The sequence below is a fragment of the Helianthus annuus genome, chromosome 14 (genome assembly GCF_002127325.2).
Source record: "Helianthus annuus cultivar XRQ/B chromosome 14, HanXRQr2.0-SUNRISE, whole genome shotgun sequence".
NCBI lineage: Eukaryota > Viridiplantae > Streptophyta > Magnoliopsida > Asterales > Asteraceae > Helianthus > Helianthus annuus.
Genome location: NC_035446.2, coordinates 83,112,597 through 83,132,918, shown reverse-complemented (window position 1 = coordinate 83,132,918; position 20,322 = coordinate 83,112,597). Strand labels below are relative to the sequence as shown.

Here is a 20,322-nt window from a genome sequence, read left to right as displayed (position 1 = left end):
CCATCCCACTGCCATCATCTCTCTCTTCTCTCTCTCCTCTCTCTCGAACACCACCGTCACCGAACTCCACCACCGTCGTCGTCCCTGAGTTTCAAGATCTGAAAGATTTTTCAAGATCTGAATCGACTTGGGTTGATTTGAATCGACCGAAAGAATTTTCAAGATCTCTCGAACACCACCGCCACCGAAAGAATTTTCAAGATCTGTAATCGGATTGATGTTGTTGTTAATCGGCTTATTATATTTATCAAATATCCCGTAAAAGTGATCAAGATAGTTGTTTGTGTCAGCTTTATTAGTTCTTGAAAGAGATGAGGATTGAAATGAAGAAGGTGAGATGTAGAGAGAGATGAGGATTGAAAGAATTTTCAAGATCTGTCTGTAATCGGATTGATGAAAGAGAGAGAGAGGAGAGAGACAAATAATGTTATGTTTAATTATAAATAGAAAAATATTTAATCAATATTTATTTATAATAATTCTAAAATGACCAAAATGCCCCTGATGATAAAGACAAAACAGAGGGTTTTAATTTGGGGATTCTGGTCAAATTTCACTTTTGGACTAAAATGGCAACAAAATGCAAACCACATGGACCCAGATGTAATAAGTTTGAGATTTGGACTAAAGTGACAAAACTGGCCAAACCACAGAAACCAAAATGACAGTTTACTCTTTTTTAAATAATAATATTTGAAGCCAACTAGTTCATTCTTGTCTAGTCCTGCATGGCTGCATATCTAAAATTGGAAAAAATAATTTTAGTATTGATACGTGTTAGAATGCATTATTTCACTCTTTATTGTAATTTTTTCTTCATGCTAATGTGATATTTTTTGTCCTCATATACAGAGGCGGACCTAATGTAGGTTGGGGTGTAGTCCGGGCTACGGCTCAATTTTTTTCCGGTAGTGTAAAATTTTTTTATTTTTTTTTATTTTTATACTAAGGACACCCCTCAACAAGTACTAGGACACCCCTGAAAAATAATTTACAAACTGAAATCAAGCCCAAATAATACTGATTATATTAGCCCAAAAAAAATGATAGCCCAGTAGTAATTAGCCTAAATAACCAAATAATAATCCAATAGTGTATTAGATTGTTGTGCTAATTGTGATTGTGAGTTGTGAGTATTCTTTATTTCTTTTCTTCTTGAGTTCTTGAATTGTTTAATTTCGATCTAAAAATTAAAAATAAACCTAACCCAATTTTGAGTCAAGTCAATACCATCCTCTAATAGCTATATGACGTGAAAAAAAAATTATATTTTTAACTCGTACTAAGACTTTGTCAATTTGATCAAACACCTTATTGAAATATGCTTCAAGGATTTTAATTAATCTTGAGTAGTTTTATTTGATATAAAGTGGGATCATTAGATGATAACCAAGTATATTTTGTATTCACAGTCAGGGACATACTTGATTTACACAAAGGGACGCCCGGATCAGACGCGAAGAAAAGGATCATTCACGCTATTATAGTAATAGCATGTTGGGGTATTTGGAAACTTCGAAATGAGGTTGTCTTCTCCAGTAAAAGAATCGATATAGCAAGGCTTATGGCGGATATCAAAGCATCGAGTTACCTTTGAGTGAAAAATAGAGCAAAATTATTTTCTGTAGAATAGGTAAATTGGCTTGCGTTTGATTTCGTATAAGCTTGTAAGTATTTGTATCTCTTGTTGTGTTTCTGTTTAATAAAAATCAGCAGTTAAATAAAAACAATATATTTTGTATTCCAATTTTCTAAAATCTTAATAACTATAGTATCACTCTCACATTTATGGATTTCGTGTATTAAGTTAACTATTTATATATTCAAAGCAATGAGTAAATGAAAATCCAAATTGGAAAACACGAGGTCCAGCCCGGATTAACAATTGGTGACTCAGAGCATAGAATAGGAGAGGTCAGGGGTTTAGTTTCGATGATGAATCAACAAAGGGGCAGAGGGACGAGTCGATGATGACATATGGTAGTGGTAAGATGTCGCAAAAGGAGAGGTGGTGTCACCGTGGTTGAAGGTGGATAGAGGAGGGTGAAGAAGAGGTGAGAGTGGTTGAAGCATAAAAGTAGATGTAGGTTTTTGTGTAATTTCATTTTTCTAATGAAAATAATAATATAGTTATTTCATGCTAACTTGCTTACAAACATTTTAACGATTGTTAAGGCGAAGTACATAATATGTTGGACAGTTGGTTACAATGGCCATTTTGGTGAAGAAGAAGGGTTAGGGGTGGGCCCATGATAATCAATCAATCGAATTCAAATATCAAATATGAATTAATCAAATCTAAATCGAACACGAATCAAATACGAATTCAGATAAAAAATAATAATTTAGTTCGATTAATTCAAAAACTTGTTATTCAATTCGATAAATAACCCTAATATCACCAATTAAGCATAAATCAATTTAAGACGGATGTCTTTTTCTCCCCCTTTTGTTCTTATTTTCTTTTTTCTTTATTACCATTACTTTTCATCTAAAAACACATATACATAAAAATATAAATACTAAATATAAACATTAGATGTAATTAATAAAAGAACTTGAGAATTTTATTAACAAAAAAAATAAGTAATACATAATAATTTATAAGGTTATATATATAGAGTAAGGTTAACATACAAAAAGCCTTATCATACATCACATAGGAGACAATGGTAACCGTTGGATCAAGGGTATAATCATGCATGGGACCACATAATCACGCATGGGACCACATAATCACGCATGGGACTATAATCACGCACGTTCTATGATAATAACGCACGTTATATTTTTTGTCATGTATGTTAATGTAGGTTAAGGCTTGAAGTACATTATACTTTCTCTATATATATATATATATATATATATATATATATATATATATATAACAAAAAGTAAGGGAATGATCATTTGAGGAAAAAAATAATGTGATAAGAAAAAGAAATAGTATAATGGTAAAATAATAAATAGTTTATAACTTCTCTCATTAGTTATTTTATCTCCAATCAATTAGATAAATACACATTATTCTACATATTTTAAAATTTATCCTACAAATATCATAATTTATCGTAAATATATGATACACATATCGAAAATTGTCCTTCACCATAGATTACGTTGTCTTGAAAGGGAATGTTTTAAAAATTAGTTAGAAGTTTAATTAATTAGCTAATTTAAGGATATACAATAAATTAATTATAATTGTAAATTTACCTATTCTTTCTCTTTAATAACAACAACATTAAATACACATATTAAATATAACATTTCTATTGGTTTAAAATATATATTTTCTATTCTTTCAAAAATTTCCTTCTCATTTAAACCCTTCATTAAAACAATATATACTAAATAAACAAACATGAAAAAGAACTTAAAACGATTCACACTTAATTCTTTTTTTTTTCTCATTTAAACGAATGTATTTTGTTGGAACAATACAATCTAGCATGGAAGAGTGCACCACCGGGTATGGGGCACGTCGCCGGCCCGTCGCCCTCGTCGTGGGTCGTCCCACACCGCCCCCCTGGGGCACGTCGCGGCACCTCCGTCCTCTCCTAGACGTTGGAGACGGACCAAAAGCTTTGAAAATTGTGGGCCCCCTTCATTAATGTCTCTCTCCCGGTCTCCCCCTTGAATATTATATTGATTTTTTATTAAAGTGGGTAGTCCCCCACACCCTTGGGTAGTCCCTAAGGGGATGGTACTCCTCCCGTGGTGATGTGACGCCTACGTGGCGGGTAGTCTCTTTGGGGACTATCCAAACCATACCCCATGGTCTTAGTCTTGCGTTTAAAACGACTGACAGTTAATTCTTTTTTTTTTTTAACATCCAAACTTTTATTAGAACGAGAAACCATGGTGTAATTTTGTGCAACAAAATGAAATCAAGCGGGATGAGAGTTGTTTACCAAATTGTGGGTTTCACGCCTATTTTGGTAAACTTGTCTCTTTTGTACAATATGAGTGTTTTCGAGTTTAAGAAAAATCGACTAAAATGCTTTAGAAAAGGGGAGTGTGTTAAAGGAATACGCAAACAAGTATAAACACATAAGAATGCACATCAAGAACGGTACATAAAGAATAGGACGATAAAACAAGTACCAACACATAGAGATTTATACCAAGAATACACATAAAGAATCGAACGATGGAACAAGTATTAACACATAATAAAACAAGTATAGCATGTCAAGTGTTAACACATAAGTGACATTTACGTTTGTAAGATGAAAAGAGAACAAATAAAGGCAAATAAGATAGCATGCAAGTAGTTTCAAGCAAAACATGAGAATAAAGCTCTAAAACTATAGACTAGGTTAAATCATTCCTACTTTTCCTAATTCCCTATAGTTATGGCTCTGATACCAATCTGTCACACCCCAACCGATGGCGGAAACATCGGGATGAGACGAAAACTAGATTGCAAGAGACATCATAACACTATGTGACAATATTATTTAAATCCAATTTCATAAATGATTAAAATTCCAATACATTGTTTCAACTAAAGACAAATTGCAACAAACATTGTTTATTATTGGAATGAGTATCTAAGTCCATCCTAACTTGATTTATTCATCATCTTGTCTATCAACCTGCAACATGTATTAAAATAAAATCAACAAAAGTTGGCGAGTATACAAGTTTGAATACATAGCATAATAGTTTAAACGTTTAAAGACTCATATCCAACACGAAAACATATAACAAGTTTCACCATGCTAGCTAACGCAGTCCAAATGATAGCCCAAGTTTCCAATGCGTTAAGTGCCTTTCCCAAAGTTTAATGGGAGGTTATATGTCTCATCCTAACAATACCCCAAAGACTAACAGGGAGGTGCATTACCCCTATAGCGCTACCATTGTTAAGGCGGAACTACACACAAGGATTAAACGTTCACATAGCATAAAAGTCTCAAGTATCCCAAGTTTCATGTTTCATGTTTAAATGGATAGAGTATGTTTCAAATAATTTTCAAGTGTCAAGTGTCAAGTGTTTTTGATATAGAATACATGCTGCATCCCAAAAGTGTTTAAAACAAAAAGGGATCGAGTATACTCACAAAATTGCATATGCTTTCCGATTATCCAAAGTAACGAAGTTGTTGAGACTAGAAAGTTGAATGTGTTCGATTTGGAGTTTACGAGGTGTTTACATATGGTTCTAGGGATTTGGAGTTTAAATAATATGAAAATAAACATATGAAAATAATCATCTAACACCTATGACACTTGTTCTTGACACTATGAAACTCTAAAAGAGTTTAAATCTTTTCATGGAACAAGGTTCCATTAGAATCGTGACAAGTTGTCAAGGCCTAAGATGATACAATCTACTAGCTTGACGAATCTCCATTAGTTCATCACCAAGAGTTCGATTGTTTGGTTGTTACATAACTATTACATAGTGTATATTACATCATATATATCAAGCATGAGGTAGAAGACTAAGGTCTTCATTTAGGCACCTCAAAGTGTCATAGAAATCATACATGAGGTAGGAAGAACAAGCTCCCATTTAGGTACCTCCAATGTTCACCACTACACTTGATGTAAAAACATTCAAGGAGGGTCTTGAACTTACATAAGAAATGAAATGAACAACTATTCTATGAGAAAACATCAAGAAATGAGTGGATGTTCATGAAAGATAGCCCAAGCTAGTCTAACCATCACACTTTTACCAAGCTTCAAGCTTGAACACTTCTTGTGGGTAGAACCCTAACTAAAACAGAACGTTTATGAGGCTTAATCCTCTGATTTTAAGTGTCTCAACCTTGTTTTTAAGCCCAACTAACCATTCATTTGATTATGAGCATTAGGACATAGGTTTGAGATGAGAAAACTCAAGTTTGGTTAAGTTTAACAAAGATTTCATGAAAACAAAAACAATCAGTGGACTTTGGAGCCTTTTTGCCGGAGTTCCAGGGACTTATTTACTGTGAAAAACCCATGGAATCGAAGCTAAGGTCAAACCAAGCACATAGGAAAAAGAATGAGCAAAAACGGACAAGAAACGAGTGAGATATGCTCATTTTTGCGAAGTAGGGTGAATCTGCTCGAACATCAATTTGCAGCTGCGTTTTTGGATGATTTGAGAGTGATTTGGATGAGTTTGTAAAGTGATTTGAGCTTGGATTAGCTTGGTATTTATAGGAGAAGGTTTGGGTTAGGTTGTAGTTGTGTAATTAATGTTATAAGTGAGTTTAAAACTCAAAAAGATCACAAAATCGCGCCCAAAACGAGCTGGTAAAGGGGCTGATCCCTTTTTGCGCGCTGGTGGGCTTGTCTGGGCGAGTGTTTAAAGGATTAATGGTGCTGATTGTAAACAATGTGAGGGCAGCGGTGGAGTGGTCTGCGCGCGTGTTTGTGAGATAAGCGACCTGGGTTCGATCCTTAGGGTCTGCATTTATTTTTTTGGATTAAATTCTTTTTGTTTCAATACATGAAACTTCAGGAAATACCTAAATAGTCCCTGTAGTTTAAAGTTTCGGTTAATTACTCAAATAACCCCTAGGCTTTAATTAAAACTAGTGTTGTGTTATTTTGTTTAGTAAGAAAACTAACTTTATGAAACAAACTAACTAGGTTAGTTTACTAACTTTAAAATCTAACGAGTCTAACTAGATTATTATAAAAATAAACCTTTTAATTTGTGAAATTAATTAATTTAATTAACTAAACAATTTATAAATAACCATATTTATAAGGATCAAATCTTTAAACGTTTATTCGTTTTACAAAGCTTTCGAGTTGCGAGAATTTGGATCCGAATCTCATTATTTTAATAGTTTCAATTAGCTTAACGAGCTTAGAGCGTAACAACGAATCGAAGTCTAGGATAATATATCGTTCAAACGCGAATTTCATTATGCTTCCAGTCTCGGATTTTAATGGAAGGATGATTACAAGAACACAAGGTTTCCAAAAATATGATTACAAGCAAGGTTTCCCAATATAGAACGTATGAAAACGCAGGGCGTTACAGTCTCCCCTCCTTTAGGAAATTTCGTCCCGAAATTTATTCAAGAGGAAGACTTGAAAGTGTTTTGGGGGAAAGGTGGAAATGGAGATTTGGAAATTTTGAAATATTTTGAAAGGGTGAAATTTTGAAGAGCGGTGAAATAGGTTTGTAAATGAATTTGTTTGGTTAAAATGGTTTTGAGGCATAAGCATGGGTGAAGCGTGTATAGGTAAAATGAGTTAAACAAGTTTTGAATAACTAAATTTGTAGTTGTTTTACAATTGCATTGTATTTACGAGAGGGATCTTTATATATAAAACGGTTTGTAAACAATTAAAAGTGAGGTAGTTTGCATAGGAAGTTTTAAGGATAGTATAAAATCACGCATTTGTAAAAATTGTTTATTGAGGAGGGCGAGGAGGTTTGGTACTTAAAAAAAATGATAGCGGTCTACTAGGTATGTTTACACAAGAATAAAGAATAGAAATATGGTTTTAAAGGTAAAGAGATTAGTTAGGATTCGAATGTTTAAACCGATGTGATTATGAACGAGGTTCGTATAAGAGGATAAGGAATAATGGAGAATAATGATAGTATAAAAGTGAATGATTGATGTTGAATACACGAATGCGAGTATCAGAAATAGCATAAGCGCTGGATAAACGAAAGTAGCGTGCTTAAGAATGAAGTCTCGTCATGGATAATCGGATATAATGCGTTTGTGAGTTCCTTAAAGTTGAATTAGGTCCAAAGGTTTGCAAAGCACTGAATTACTCATGGCACGTTCTACGAAAGTTCAGTAATATGGTGGAAACACTTATATATAGGATGTAACAGCAGCGTATACACCATGTTTCGACCATGTTACATCTGTTTCGTTATTCGGTGCAATGTTACATTCCGTGTTTTACCATATGCAGTAGTACACTCTATGGTTCTCATACGCCTATCATTATAATCCCGTGTGCACCCGCGATTATATTGATCGTCGCATGATCCGCATAGCTTGTACTAGTTGCTTATGAATTAAGGTATACATAAATTCTGAAAATAAGATTGTGTGTGTATAGAAATGTAGCATATAAGTATGTTTGCGTTCCAAATAGTATAGACCAACGTAAACGAATTCCCTCGGGTTTCGCTCGCGTACTGGTGCGAATGTATAAATTTTATGTATGAATAAAAGCATGAGCATAGTATAAGTTTTAAATATGAAGACGTGTGCGAGCATAACGACAAACGCATGGTTAATAGTATGATCACAAGTATAAATATGACACGTATGGAAAAATGAGTACCAATGTGAGTGCAATTTGTGCACAAATGAATGACGTGAGTATAAACACAATTCGTATAGATGAGAGTATAAATATAAGTACGAGTATAACAGAAATCGTATAAATGAGAGTACGAGTATAACATAAATCGTATAAATGAGAGTATAAACACGAGTACGAGTGTGAATACGAGTATAAATATGAGTATAAACACAAGATGCATGAGTATGGATGTAAATGTGAAAATTAAGTGTAAAACATGAATGTTTAAGTATGAATAAAATACATGTGTATGAGTATAAGTGTAACAAAGTTGTAAAAGTGCAAATGAAAACATAACTCGTATGAATATGAATACGAATGTAGTATAGACATGAATGTAAGGACAACGTAAATGTATAATTGTGAGTGTGTGTATAAACGTAAAACGTATGAATTTTGAATCATAAGTATAACATAAATGTGTATGTGTGAACATAAGTGATTGCATAAAATTTATAAGTATGGGTGTAGGAAATAATGATTTTGCTTATAGTACAAATCGATATACACGAGTTATGCGCGTAAAAGATCTAAAAGTTTTGAGTATAAAAGAAAAAGGGGACGAGTGACACGCGTGAGATTGCGGTGAGATATTGACTAAAACGTGTAAAATGATATGCATATATAGTTGTTTGCGCAAAACGTGAAGTTAAAATAGATTGAGTTGTCATGGAATGTAGAATCTAGTTTGTGAATGTAAGGGTGTATAAAACAACTATTGGTTACGTGAAACGTACTTTGTAAAAAGAATGGAAATGCAACTACGGTTTTAAAAAGAATTTACATAAGTTGAAATTTTGTCAGTCCTTATGAAGTTTCCCTGCCCACGTGTTTTGAATTTAATTGGCGTATCGAGTGACGTTTTGAAAAATTCAAGGGATTAACAAGTTCGCATCGTTTTAAGTAACTTTGTATTAGACAATTTTGAAGTTTTCCAGATTCTTGTGAAAAAGTTGATGCTTAGAAAAAGGAATTTGGTATACGAACTTAGTGATTGTGAAAGGTGTTCTAAATAAAATATTTTGTTGCTTTTGAAAAGGGTTTTGATAATCGATCGAATAATATTTGTAATATTTTGTATGAAAAGTTGGTTTGATTATCAAGTGAAAAATAACAATCCTTAGTATAATGATGCAAGATGAGTGTGTTTTGGTAATTACGTGGAACTCAAAATTTTGTGGGCAATGGATTTATTAGACCAACTAGATTGATAAGTAGCATTTCGTGAAATTTTGAAAATCGAGGAATAAGTGTTTATGGTATAAGTTAAGAATTTTGTGCATGTGAGCTATATGAAAATAGATTACAGGAAAAGAATTTTGTTTATATAAACAATGCATTTTAAAATAATTAGAGATTTGACTAATGATAAACAATTTAGATATAAACATGATCGTGTTTACGTAGTATAGTCTATTAAAGAGAGTATTGGTAACGATCACCTAGGTAAGAGAACCACCCCTAACCCATTGGTGAGGTCGTTGTAAGATGAGAAAAAGAAGCAGAGTTAATCGTCAAGTTAAGGAAATCACTCCTATCTCGATGATATGTCTCTGCTCGTTGTTATAAAAGGGTAAATAAAATTACGTGAAATCATGCATGCTAATAATGTATGATCGTATGAAAAGTAAGAGTATGATGTTGCGCAAAGATGAAATCTCGAAAAATTGTTCAAAAGTGACAAAAGATCGAAAATAATAAAGCGTAAGTTCGAATAAAACTTGGATGGTTCCAAACGGAACATTGACTAACCAAAGTGATCGAAAGATCTTTTGGAATTAAGAAGCATGCTTTGGCCTAATAGGTGGAATACTCTCGCCGATATCTCGGTTAACGGTATTCACCCTTCCAGTTACTACATGTTCCCAATCCATCGAAAATTCGAGACTTGGCGGGATTATTGAAAACCAAGGAGTGGGACTAGTCGACGAGGTGCGGGTTTCACCCCTAGCTTGACGACTTCGTACCCTAAGTGTGGTTGGTACTCGTTGGGTCAAAATTTAATTTCGACACGTTAACGAGGGTCCACTAGAAATTGAATTTGAAATTGAAATTTCCATTAAGATGTGGATTTCACTCCTAACTTAATGGTGTAATTTTGTGCAACAAAATGAAATCAAGCGGGATGAGAGTTGTTTACCAAATTGTGGGTTTCACGCCTATTTTGGTAAACTTGTCTCTTTTGTACAATATGAGTGTTTTCGAGTTTAAGAAAAATCGACTAAAATGCTTTAGAAAAGGGGAGTGTGTTAAAGGAATACGCAAACAAGTATAAACACATAAGAATGCACATCAAGAACGGTACATAAAGAATAGGACGATAAAACAAGTACCAACACATAGAGATTTATACCAAGAATACACATAAAGAATCGAACGATGGAACAAGTATTAACACATAATAAAACAAGTATAGCATGTCAAGTGTTAACACATAAGTGACATTTACGTTTGTAAGATGAAAAGAGAACAAATAAAGGCAAATAAGATAGCATGCAAGTAGTTTCAAGCAAAACATGAGAATAAAGCTCTAAAACTATAGACTAGGTTAAATCATTCCTACTTTTCCTAATTCCCTATAGTTATGGCTCTGATACCAATCTGTCACACCCCAACCGATGGCGGAAACATCGGGATGAGACGAAAACTAGATTGCAAGAGACATCATAACACTATGTGACAATATTATTTAAATCCAATTTCATAAATGATTAAAATTCCAATACATTGTTTCAACTAAAGACAAATTGCAACAAACATTGTTTATTATTGGAATGAGTATCTAAGTCCATCCTAACTTGATTTATTCATCATCTTGTCTATCAACCTGCAACATGTATTAAAATAAAATCAACAAAAGTTGGCGAGTATACAAGTTTGAATACATAGCATAATAGTTTAAACGTTTAAAGACTCATATCCAACACGAAAACATATAACAAGTTTCACCATGCTAGCTAACGCAGTCCAAATGATAGCCCAAGTTTCCAATGCGTTAAGTGCCTTTCCCAAAGTTTAATGGGAGGTTATATGTCTCATCCTAACAATACCCCAAAGACTAACGGGGAGGTGCATTACCCCTATAGCGCTACCATTGTTAAGGCGGAACTACACACAAGGATTAAACGTTCACATAGCATAAAAGTCTCAAGTATCACAAGTTTCATGTTTCATGTTTAAATGGATAGAGTATGTTTCAAATAATTTTCAAGTGTCAAGTGTCAAGTGTTTTTGATATAGAATACATGCTGCATCCCAAAAGTGTTTAAAACAAAAAGGGATCGAGTATACTCACAAAATTGCATATGCTTTCCGATTATCCAAAGTAACGAAGTTGTTGAGACTAGAAAGTTGAATGTGTTCGATTTGGAGTTTACGAGGTGTTTACATATGGTTCTAGGGATTTGGAGTTTAAATAATATGAAAATAAACATATGAAAATAATCATCTAACACCTATGACACTTGTTCTTGACACTATGAAACTCTAAAAGAGTTTAAATGTTTTCATGGAACAAGGTTCCATTAGAATCGTGACAAGTTGTCAAGGCCTAAGATGATACAATCTACTAGCTTGACGAATCTCCATTAGTTCATCACCAAGAGTTCGATTGTTTGGTTGCTACATAACTATTACATAGTGTATATTACATCATATATATCAAACATGAGGTAGAAGACTAAGGTCTTCATTTAGGCACCTCAAAGTGTCATAGAAATCATACATGAGGTAGGAAGAACAAGCTCCCATTTAGGTACCTCCAATGTTCACTACTACACTTGATGTAAAAACATTCAAGGAGGGTCTTGAACTTACATAAGAAATGAAATGAACAACTATTCTATGAGAAAACATCAAGAAATGAGTGGATGTTCATGAAAGATAGCCCCACGCTAGTCTAACCATCACACTTTTACCAAGCTTCAAGCTTGAACACTTCTTGTGGGTAGAACCCTAACTAAAACGGAACGTTTATGAGGCTTAATCCTCTGATTTTAAGTGTCTCAACCTTGTTTTTAAGCCCAACTAACCATTCATTTGATTATGAGCATTAGGACATAGGTTTGAGATGAGAAAACTCAAGTTTGGTTAAGTTTAACAAAGATTTCATGAAAACAAAAACAATCAGTGGACTTTGGAGCCTTTTTGCCGGAGTTCCAGGAACTTATTTACTGTGAAAAACCCATGGAATCGAAGCTAAGGTCAAACCAAGCACATAGGAAAAAGAATGAGCAAAAACGGACAAGAAACGAGTGAGATATGCTCATTTTTGCGAAGTAGGGTGAATCTGCTCGAACATCAATTTGCAGCTGCGTTTTTAGATGATTTGAGAGTGATTTGGATGAGTTTGTAAAGTGATTTGAGCTTGGATTAGCTTGGTATTTATAGGAGAAGGTTTGGGTTAGGTTGTAGTTGTGTAATTAATGTTATAAGTGAGTTTAAAACTCAAAAAGATCACAAAATCGCGCCCAAAACGAGCTGGTAAAGGGGCTGATCCCTTTTTGCGCGCTGGTGGACTTGTCTGGGCGAGTGTTTAAAGGATTAATGGTGCTGATTGTAAACAATGTGAGGGCAGCGGTGGAGTGGTCTGTGCGCATGTTTGTGAGATAAGTGACCTGGGTTCGATCCTTAGGATCTGCATTTATTTTTTTGGATTAAATTCTTTTTGTTTCAATACATGAAACTTTCAGGAAATACCTAAATAGTCCCTGTAGTTTAAAGTTTCGGTTAATTATTCAAATAACCCCTAGGCTTTAATTAAAACTAGTGTTGTGTTATTTTGTTTAGTAAGAAAACTAACTTTATGAAACAAACTAACTAGGTTAGTTTACTAACTTTAAAATCTAACGAGTCTAACTAGATTATTATAAAAATAAACCTTTTAATTTGTGAAATTAATTAATTTAATTAACTAAACAATTTATAAATAACCATATTTATAAGGATCAAATCTTTAAACGTTTATTCGTTTTACAAAGCTTTCGAGTTGCGAGAATTTGGATCCGAATCTCATTATTTTAATAGTTTCAATTAGCTTAACGAGCTTAGAGCGTAACAACGAATCGAAGTCTAGGATAATATATCGTTCAAACGCGAATTTCATTATACTTCCAGTCTCGGATTTTAATGGAAGGATGATTACAAGAACACAAGGTTTCCAAAAATATGATTACAAGCAAGGTTTCCCAATATAGAACGTATGAAAACGCAGGGCGTTACATATCTTTTCCCTTCACATTTGTTTACGAAATACTAAACATGCAAAGAAAAGTTTATTGTTGTTCCATATACACCACTGTGTAATAGAAAACGGGTCTTGAATTTTCCCAACTAGATCTTTATAATGCCATATAATCTCTGTGTTTGAAGCTTTGTCTTCTATTATCAAATAAATATTGTTTACAATATTCTTAATGCATCTTTTATAACGGTATAACAACAAAAAATGTATTTATAAAAGTTACATGAGTTACAGTTTTATTAAAATATGACATTTATATTGAGAATTTGATGTTAAAAGATCAAAAAGATGGTATTTTCTAATTCAATGTAGTAATTTATTTAACTTGGTTTTATTATTAATCTAAAATAAAATATATTAGTATATATATTAGCAGCATTATAAAAAATGAAAAGAATAATAGCAGTTAAAAATGAAAAGAATAATAGCAGTTAATAAAAGGGGCAAATACCATAAAAAAAACTTGCTTTTTTATTTTTTTCTCACAAAATCCCTCCACTTTCTTTTTGGATATTAAAATCCTTGAACTTGGTAATTTTGAATATACTTGTGATTCTTTCTATAAATGAAAAATTGGCAACCTGTTGAACCGGTTACCTATCTTCTTTACCTTAAAGGCTGGAGGGTGTGGGATAAAGCCATTAGGGGCTTTATCACGCCACCTCAGCGCCACATCAGCAAGGTGGATTTATCACGTCTTCCCTTAACTTGCAGGATGTGGGATAAAGCCCCCCTTTAAGTTATAGCGCCCACCATCTAACCATTGCCGGCTTTATCATCTTCGTTACCATGCTGGCGATGCCACCAAGGCGCCCCCCTTAAAGTTGACGGTATGGGAGGTGGCGCCCCTCAGGCACTATAGATGGTGAGGTGGTAGGGGTGGTGCCCTCCACACCTTCTAGCCTAATACCTGTTGAACCAACCTCCTAAAAAAACTTATAACCAGTAAAAGGCATCCATTATTCCCTATGATGTAATCAAAGTTGTAAATTTCGATCTACCCATATTTGGACAAAGTTCTACACTACACTTCACTCAATAACCTGCAACCATGGAACAAGGCTATTCCACCTTGAAACTATCTATCCACAACAAACCTGATTGCACTCCGGGTACGAACATATATAAAAGCACCAATCAAGATTCCATTTTTGTGTGTAACTTGTTTTATTTTATATCTCGGATGTAGATTCTGCAAATTGGGTTTCAAGATCTTTGACGTTTATGGGTTGACCCCTTTCAGTAAAGCAAGTAATTTCTTTGTAGATTTTTAAGTGCAACTTTATGAGCTAACTTATGAACATTTTTTCCCTGCCCAATAGCTTTTCTTGTTTTTGCTAAGCTTCCATTACATTGTTCGTTTACCAAAATATCCAGTCAAAAAAATAATAAATGACCTTTGTGATGATGTAAAATCAAATAACACCAGCACCTCTAAGATCCAATTTAATCTTAATCTCTCACGTTCCTATTGATTCAAATATCAAACAAGTTTCTAAGGCTATAGGGTGTGGTCATGACCCTCGTGACCACCATGACCTTCCACGTCAGTACCATGTAACCCACCTCTAATCCACCATCCAAAACCACTATCCTAAGGGTGTGTTCATGACACAAACCACTAGTCCCTTATCTATTTTAATTTATCCTTATCTAAAGAAACAGGAAATGATTTCTTGAAAAATGGAAAACAGGACCATGGTTGCCATGGTTTAATCCATGCAAACCATGGTGGAACAAGCAGGGGGGCGGTGTAGCCTTCCATTCATGTTCCTAGGTGGCGAATCATGTCCCAACCCTGACCTCCACACCCTATAGCCTAACAAAGGAAAAATCTCTTCAGGATTTTATATCTACTTGCTCAATTTGGGATGTCAATCAAAACCCTACGCTTACATATACAATGATACCCGTGATTCATCCGGTGTTACCAAATGTTCCGGCAGCATCTGGTCCGGAAAATACCATTACTTATAGATTGATTTAATCTTCGACACAGTCGATTACGGGTCGGTTGGTGGTGGTGTGCCACTTAGAAGTGAATTTCATCTATGAACAACTTTAGATGGTGGACCTAAGTCTCAAAAAACTTACTATGCTTCTTTGATTTGGGTTTCTATAAAGTAAAGAAGATACGTAACCAGTTCAATAGGTTACCAATTTTTTATTTAGAAAAATCACAAGTATATTTAAAAATACGAAGTTCAAGGATTTTAATATTTAAAAAGTAAGTTGAGGGACTTTTCTAAGAAAAAATAAAATGTATATTGCTTTTATATGATATTTGCACTACTTAAAGAGCAAAAGTAAAGAGAGGGTTAATCTTATTGGACCTTAGACCATTCGTAATGGGGCGTTTTCTATAAGTTTTTTTGCCCCAAAACGCCCTATAACGCCCTCATCCCCATTACGGGGGGCGTTTTGGGGCGTTATAATTCAAAAAAATTGATTCCGGCGTTTAAATTAAAACGCCAAACCATCCATCCATCCTCCAATCAACGGTAATATCTCCAACGGCTAGTTTGACCATTTTTTATTTTTTTTAAAATCTATTATATATATATATATATATATAAACAATCAAAACTCATCCATTTTCAACAAAAACACTCTCAAAACCTCTCTAAAAAATCCCACATTTTATAAAAAAACTTGATGGATTCTCCTAGTTCTTCATCCATGATGATTTTTTACTACAACGAGTTTTTTGCGGATGGCGATGGTTCGACCGATGAGGAGCTTGAGCAAGAGGCGGTTACGAGTGCATGTCAACTAGCGGTTCGTTATGTCAACCATTCTCGTCGGCCCGAAGCCCCAAAAAATAAAAGAAGCTATGTTGAACGAGACTGACGCGCGGCACACGAGCGTTTGATGAAAGACTATTTTGACGAGGCGCCGACATTTTCAAACGAAGTTTTTAGGCGTCGTTTCCGGATGAGTAAACGGTTGTTTCTACGCATAATCAACGACTTGGAAGCCAACTACGATTATTTTAAACAAAAACCGGATGCGAGAGGGTACCTTGGATTCACCGGTATCCAAAAGTGTACGTCGGCATTACGAATCCTTGCTTATGGTAACACCACCGACATCAACGACGAGTATCTAAAAATGGCGGAGAAAACTACACGAGATAGCTTGGAACATTTTTGTCGCGGTACAATTTTTTTTTTTAGTTTTAATTTTTTTTAAACGACGCGTATGCTTAGAATTTTTTTTTTTTTTGAATCTTATGTTTGTCTATATTTTTTTTTATAAAGGTATAATTGATGTGTACGGTGCACGTTATCTTAGAACGCCTACATGGGAGGACCTTCAAAAGATCTACGAGGTACATAATGCCGAGCATGGTTTGCCTGGTATGATCGGGAGCATAGATTGCATGCATTGGCGTTGGGATAACTGCCCGACTGCATGGCGAGGCCAACACACACGTGGTGACCAAAAAGGACCCACTATTATTCTTCAGGCGGTTGCTTCACAGGATCTTTGGGTTTGGTCGGCTTACTTTGGCGTGGTCGGGTCATGCAATGATATCAATGTTTTAGAACAATCGCCGTTGTTAGAGGAGTGGATTTCTGGCAAAGCTCCAAAAGCGTCGTTTTACGCAAATGGAAACTACTACCCCCATGGATATTATTTGAGCGACGGAATTTATCCTAGGTATTCGATTTTTGTGAAGACGTTTAGTGATCCTATTGATGAGAAAAGAGCATACTTTAAAAAGGTTCAAGAGTCTTCACGAAAAGATATTGAGAGATGCTTTGGGGTTCTTAAACAACGCTGGCAATACTTGAGAAATCCTTGTCGTGCATGGAGCAAGCAAAAAATGAGAGATGCTATGTACGCTTGTATAATCATGCACAACATGATTTTGGAAGACGAAGGAAAGGCGATATGCCAGAATTATGTGCCAGAAGCCGTTCACCAGGAGCATCCGCAGGCGTCAATGGAAGAAAGAGTGAGTAACGCGCGAGAGTTGCGTTACGAACCGTACCATTCCCAGTTAATGGTTGATTTGGTACACCACGCATGGTCGGTTCGTTACGTACCACCTGAGGGAGAGGAAGAAACGGAGGACGAGGAAGACGAAGTTGGCGAGGGTGACGAAAGCGAAGACGAAAACTAGTTTTTTTTTCTAGTATTGTATTTTTTTTTTCTGTTTTTTTTTTATTTTCGGTTTTTTTTTTCTGCTTTTTTTTTATTTTCGGTTTTTTTTTAGTTTTTTTTTATTTTTTTTTCATGGTATGTAATTTTATTTTTAAATTAATGAAGTTTTTTTATGTTTTAAATTTAAAAAAATAATTGGGAAATGATTGTAAAATGACTGAATGGGGCATTATGGGGCATTATACCACTACACCACTTTTTCTATAATGCCCCCATGCTGACTAGGACGCCACATGGCGCAAAACGCCACATGGTGGGGGCATTATAGTGTATCACCACTACACATGGTCTTATTAGTCAAAAGTAATTAATATATAATTAATTTTATAGGGTAAGATGGAAAATAAAGCATGGTAAATTTAGAATAACCCTAAAAAAACCAATGTTAGTTTAGTAGGTGTGACGTACGAGAATATATGGAAGCAAAAACGTGAAGACCGGTCACGTTAGCCGGCCCGCCACCACTGTCAGAAAACTTATAAAAAGAAAAACCCCATTATGTTGGTACGTGGGGCATTCAATGCGATCATAACATCACCAAAGCCTTTTAGACGTGGTCTTAACTCTTGCATTTGTTTCCATCAAATCAAACAGTTGTTAGATGTTAGATAGCATTGAAAGAAGTTGTTAATTCGAGAAGTATCCCCCACAATCCGATGGTAATTTTGTATGTCTTTTTTTTAAGCGCAAATTTTATTTTAATCCCTATCGTTTATGAGACTTCAACCCAAGACACCCCTCTTTTCATTCTCTTAGACCTAAGTGTTTAAAAACTATGCCTTTGTCCGGTAACAGAACTAGAAGAAAAATTTAGGAGTATCCCAATTTTTTTACCTACGGCCATCCCTAAGAATTTGAGGGCTTTTAGGGACCCTGTGCGGCTACTAAAAATGGGCCATTAATTTTTTTAAACCTAGGGTCATCCATGAGTATTCGAGAGCCATTAGAGGCCATGTACGGCTAGTATGTGTGTGTGTGTGTGTGTGTGTATGTATGTATGTATGTATCTACATGTACGTACGTATGTATGTCTGTATGTATACTAGGTTAAAAATCCGTATATTACATGGGTTGAATAAAAACATATTAAAAAGATTTAGAAATTTTAATATGATATTTTTTGTGTTAGGATCTGAGCTTGAATTGTTTGTGAAAGTTTAAGATGAAACAATGGAAGATGATAAAATATGGAAATAATTTGTAGCGGAATGAAAGTAAACTTTAGATCACAAACAATGAGAGATTTGTTTTCATCGTGAATACTTTAAATTGAATGATTGATTCACGTATGCATGAATACAAACTCCCCCTCAGCCTTAGATCACTCATTTTGTTAGTACAAAATATCAAGTGTGTGAAGTGATAAATAGAACAGTACATGCACTGTTCTGTTTATAGTACAACGCAAACCACTGTGGAATCTATGTTGACCTCACCTAAACAATGGCATCTAACAACTATAACAAACTCTAACATCTACTACAACTAAACATTGTTACAATGGAAAATACTGATTACAACATCTGATGATTCTATCCTCTGATGAGCTCTATCCTCTGTTGAAGCCTTAGCAGACCTTCTTCAACACACTTTGTCTTCTAAATTCAAAGGGTGACCAAACCTTTGCTTCCAACAGACCTTAGTCTTCATCAACGGTTTACTATAGCAGACTTTGTGAACCATCCGACTTTAGCTTGTAACAGACCTTAGGAAGCAGCCGTTTTTTGATGACTTTGCCATTGAAGGGAGAATGAGTTCAAGCACTGTTATTGAAGGATCAAATGTTTGCAGAACTATTTTGGCTTTCAATCATCTGTTCTTAAAGGTGGAACCCACATGAGCCAACAATCTCCTCCTAGAACAGATGATGCCAAACCCTTTTATATTTACAAATCTTTATTTCTCATCAACATCTCTCGGATTTGCCCTTTCAATTGTAATTCAAAGTCCAAGGAGATCATGTCTTCTTCATCATCCCTTTCAAGTTGAAGGTTCAACAGATCTAAGAGGTCACATGCATCCAGACCATATGCATCCTCCATTTTAATCCTTTCAACATCACCATTTGATCTGAGCAAAGTCAATACGTGGGTGTCTGAGGATGATTTCCACTTTAGTATTTTTGGATCAGATGGTTATCTTGGGACAAGACTTATTAATGATGAGTTTGGTGACTTTGGTCTGCTTGATAACTTTGCAATGGTTTCTCTTAATTGAGCATCAAGTTGATCGGCAACATCATCAATGTGAAAATCAAGTTGGCACTTGATTGCCTCTTTTTTATGTTCTTCATACCTCTGCTCATCTTCCTCATCAATCTGCTTCTGCCTTTTTAATTGTCTTAAGGCATTTGCAGACAAAGCAGATGTTGAGTGAAGCTTTTTGGAAGTATGGGTCTGTTGAGGCAAGGCAGCAGTGATTGTAGGATAGCCTGGCTTTTAAGGAACATTGGGATCTTTGGTTCTAAGCTCTTCCAGTTTTTTGTAGGTCTCCACTATATTGAGTTTTGACAATCTGGCAATTGATCTTGCTGATCCATAATCAGCAGCCATAAGCTCTGCTCTCCTTCTCTTAAGTTTCAATGCTTCATCTGGATCCACTTGCTTGGCTTTCTTCCAATT

The 20,322-nt window shown here is 34.8% G+C and overlaps 1 protein-coding gene across 1 annotated transcript; it reads left to right on the top strand.

Moving 5' to 3' along the window:
• Positions 1-16,465: 16,465 nt before the first annotated feature.
• On the top strand, positions 16,466-20,120 carry LOC110906851. Its single transcript, XM_035982995.1, has 3 exons — positions 16,466-16,688; positions 16,792-17,024; positions 20,058-20,120. The coding sequence occupies exons 1-3, from the start codon at positions 16,466-16,468 to the stop codon at positions 20,118-20,120; spliced, it is 519 nt and encodes a 172-aa protein (XP_035838888.1).
• Positions 20,121-20,322: the final 202 nt, after the last annotated feature.

Coding starts and splice junctions, on each gene's coding strand:
- LOC110906851 (XM_035982995.1), top strand. CDS start 16,466: ATGAGTAAACGGTTGTTTCTACGCATAATCAACGACTTGGAAGCCAAC. Junction 16,689..16,791: donor CTTGGAACATTTTTGTCGCG/GTACAATTTTTT, acceptor TTTTTTATAAAG/GTATAATTGATGTGTACGGT. Junction 17,025..20,057: donor TTGCTTCACAGGATCTTTGG/GTTTGGTCGGCT, acceptor AGGCATTTGCAG/ACAAAGCAGATGTTGAGTGA.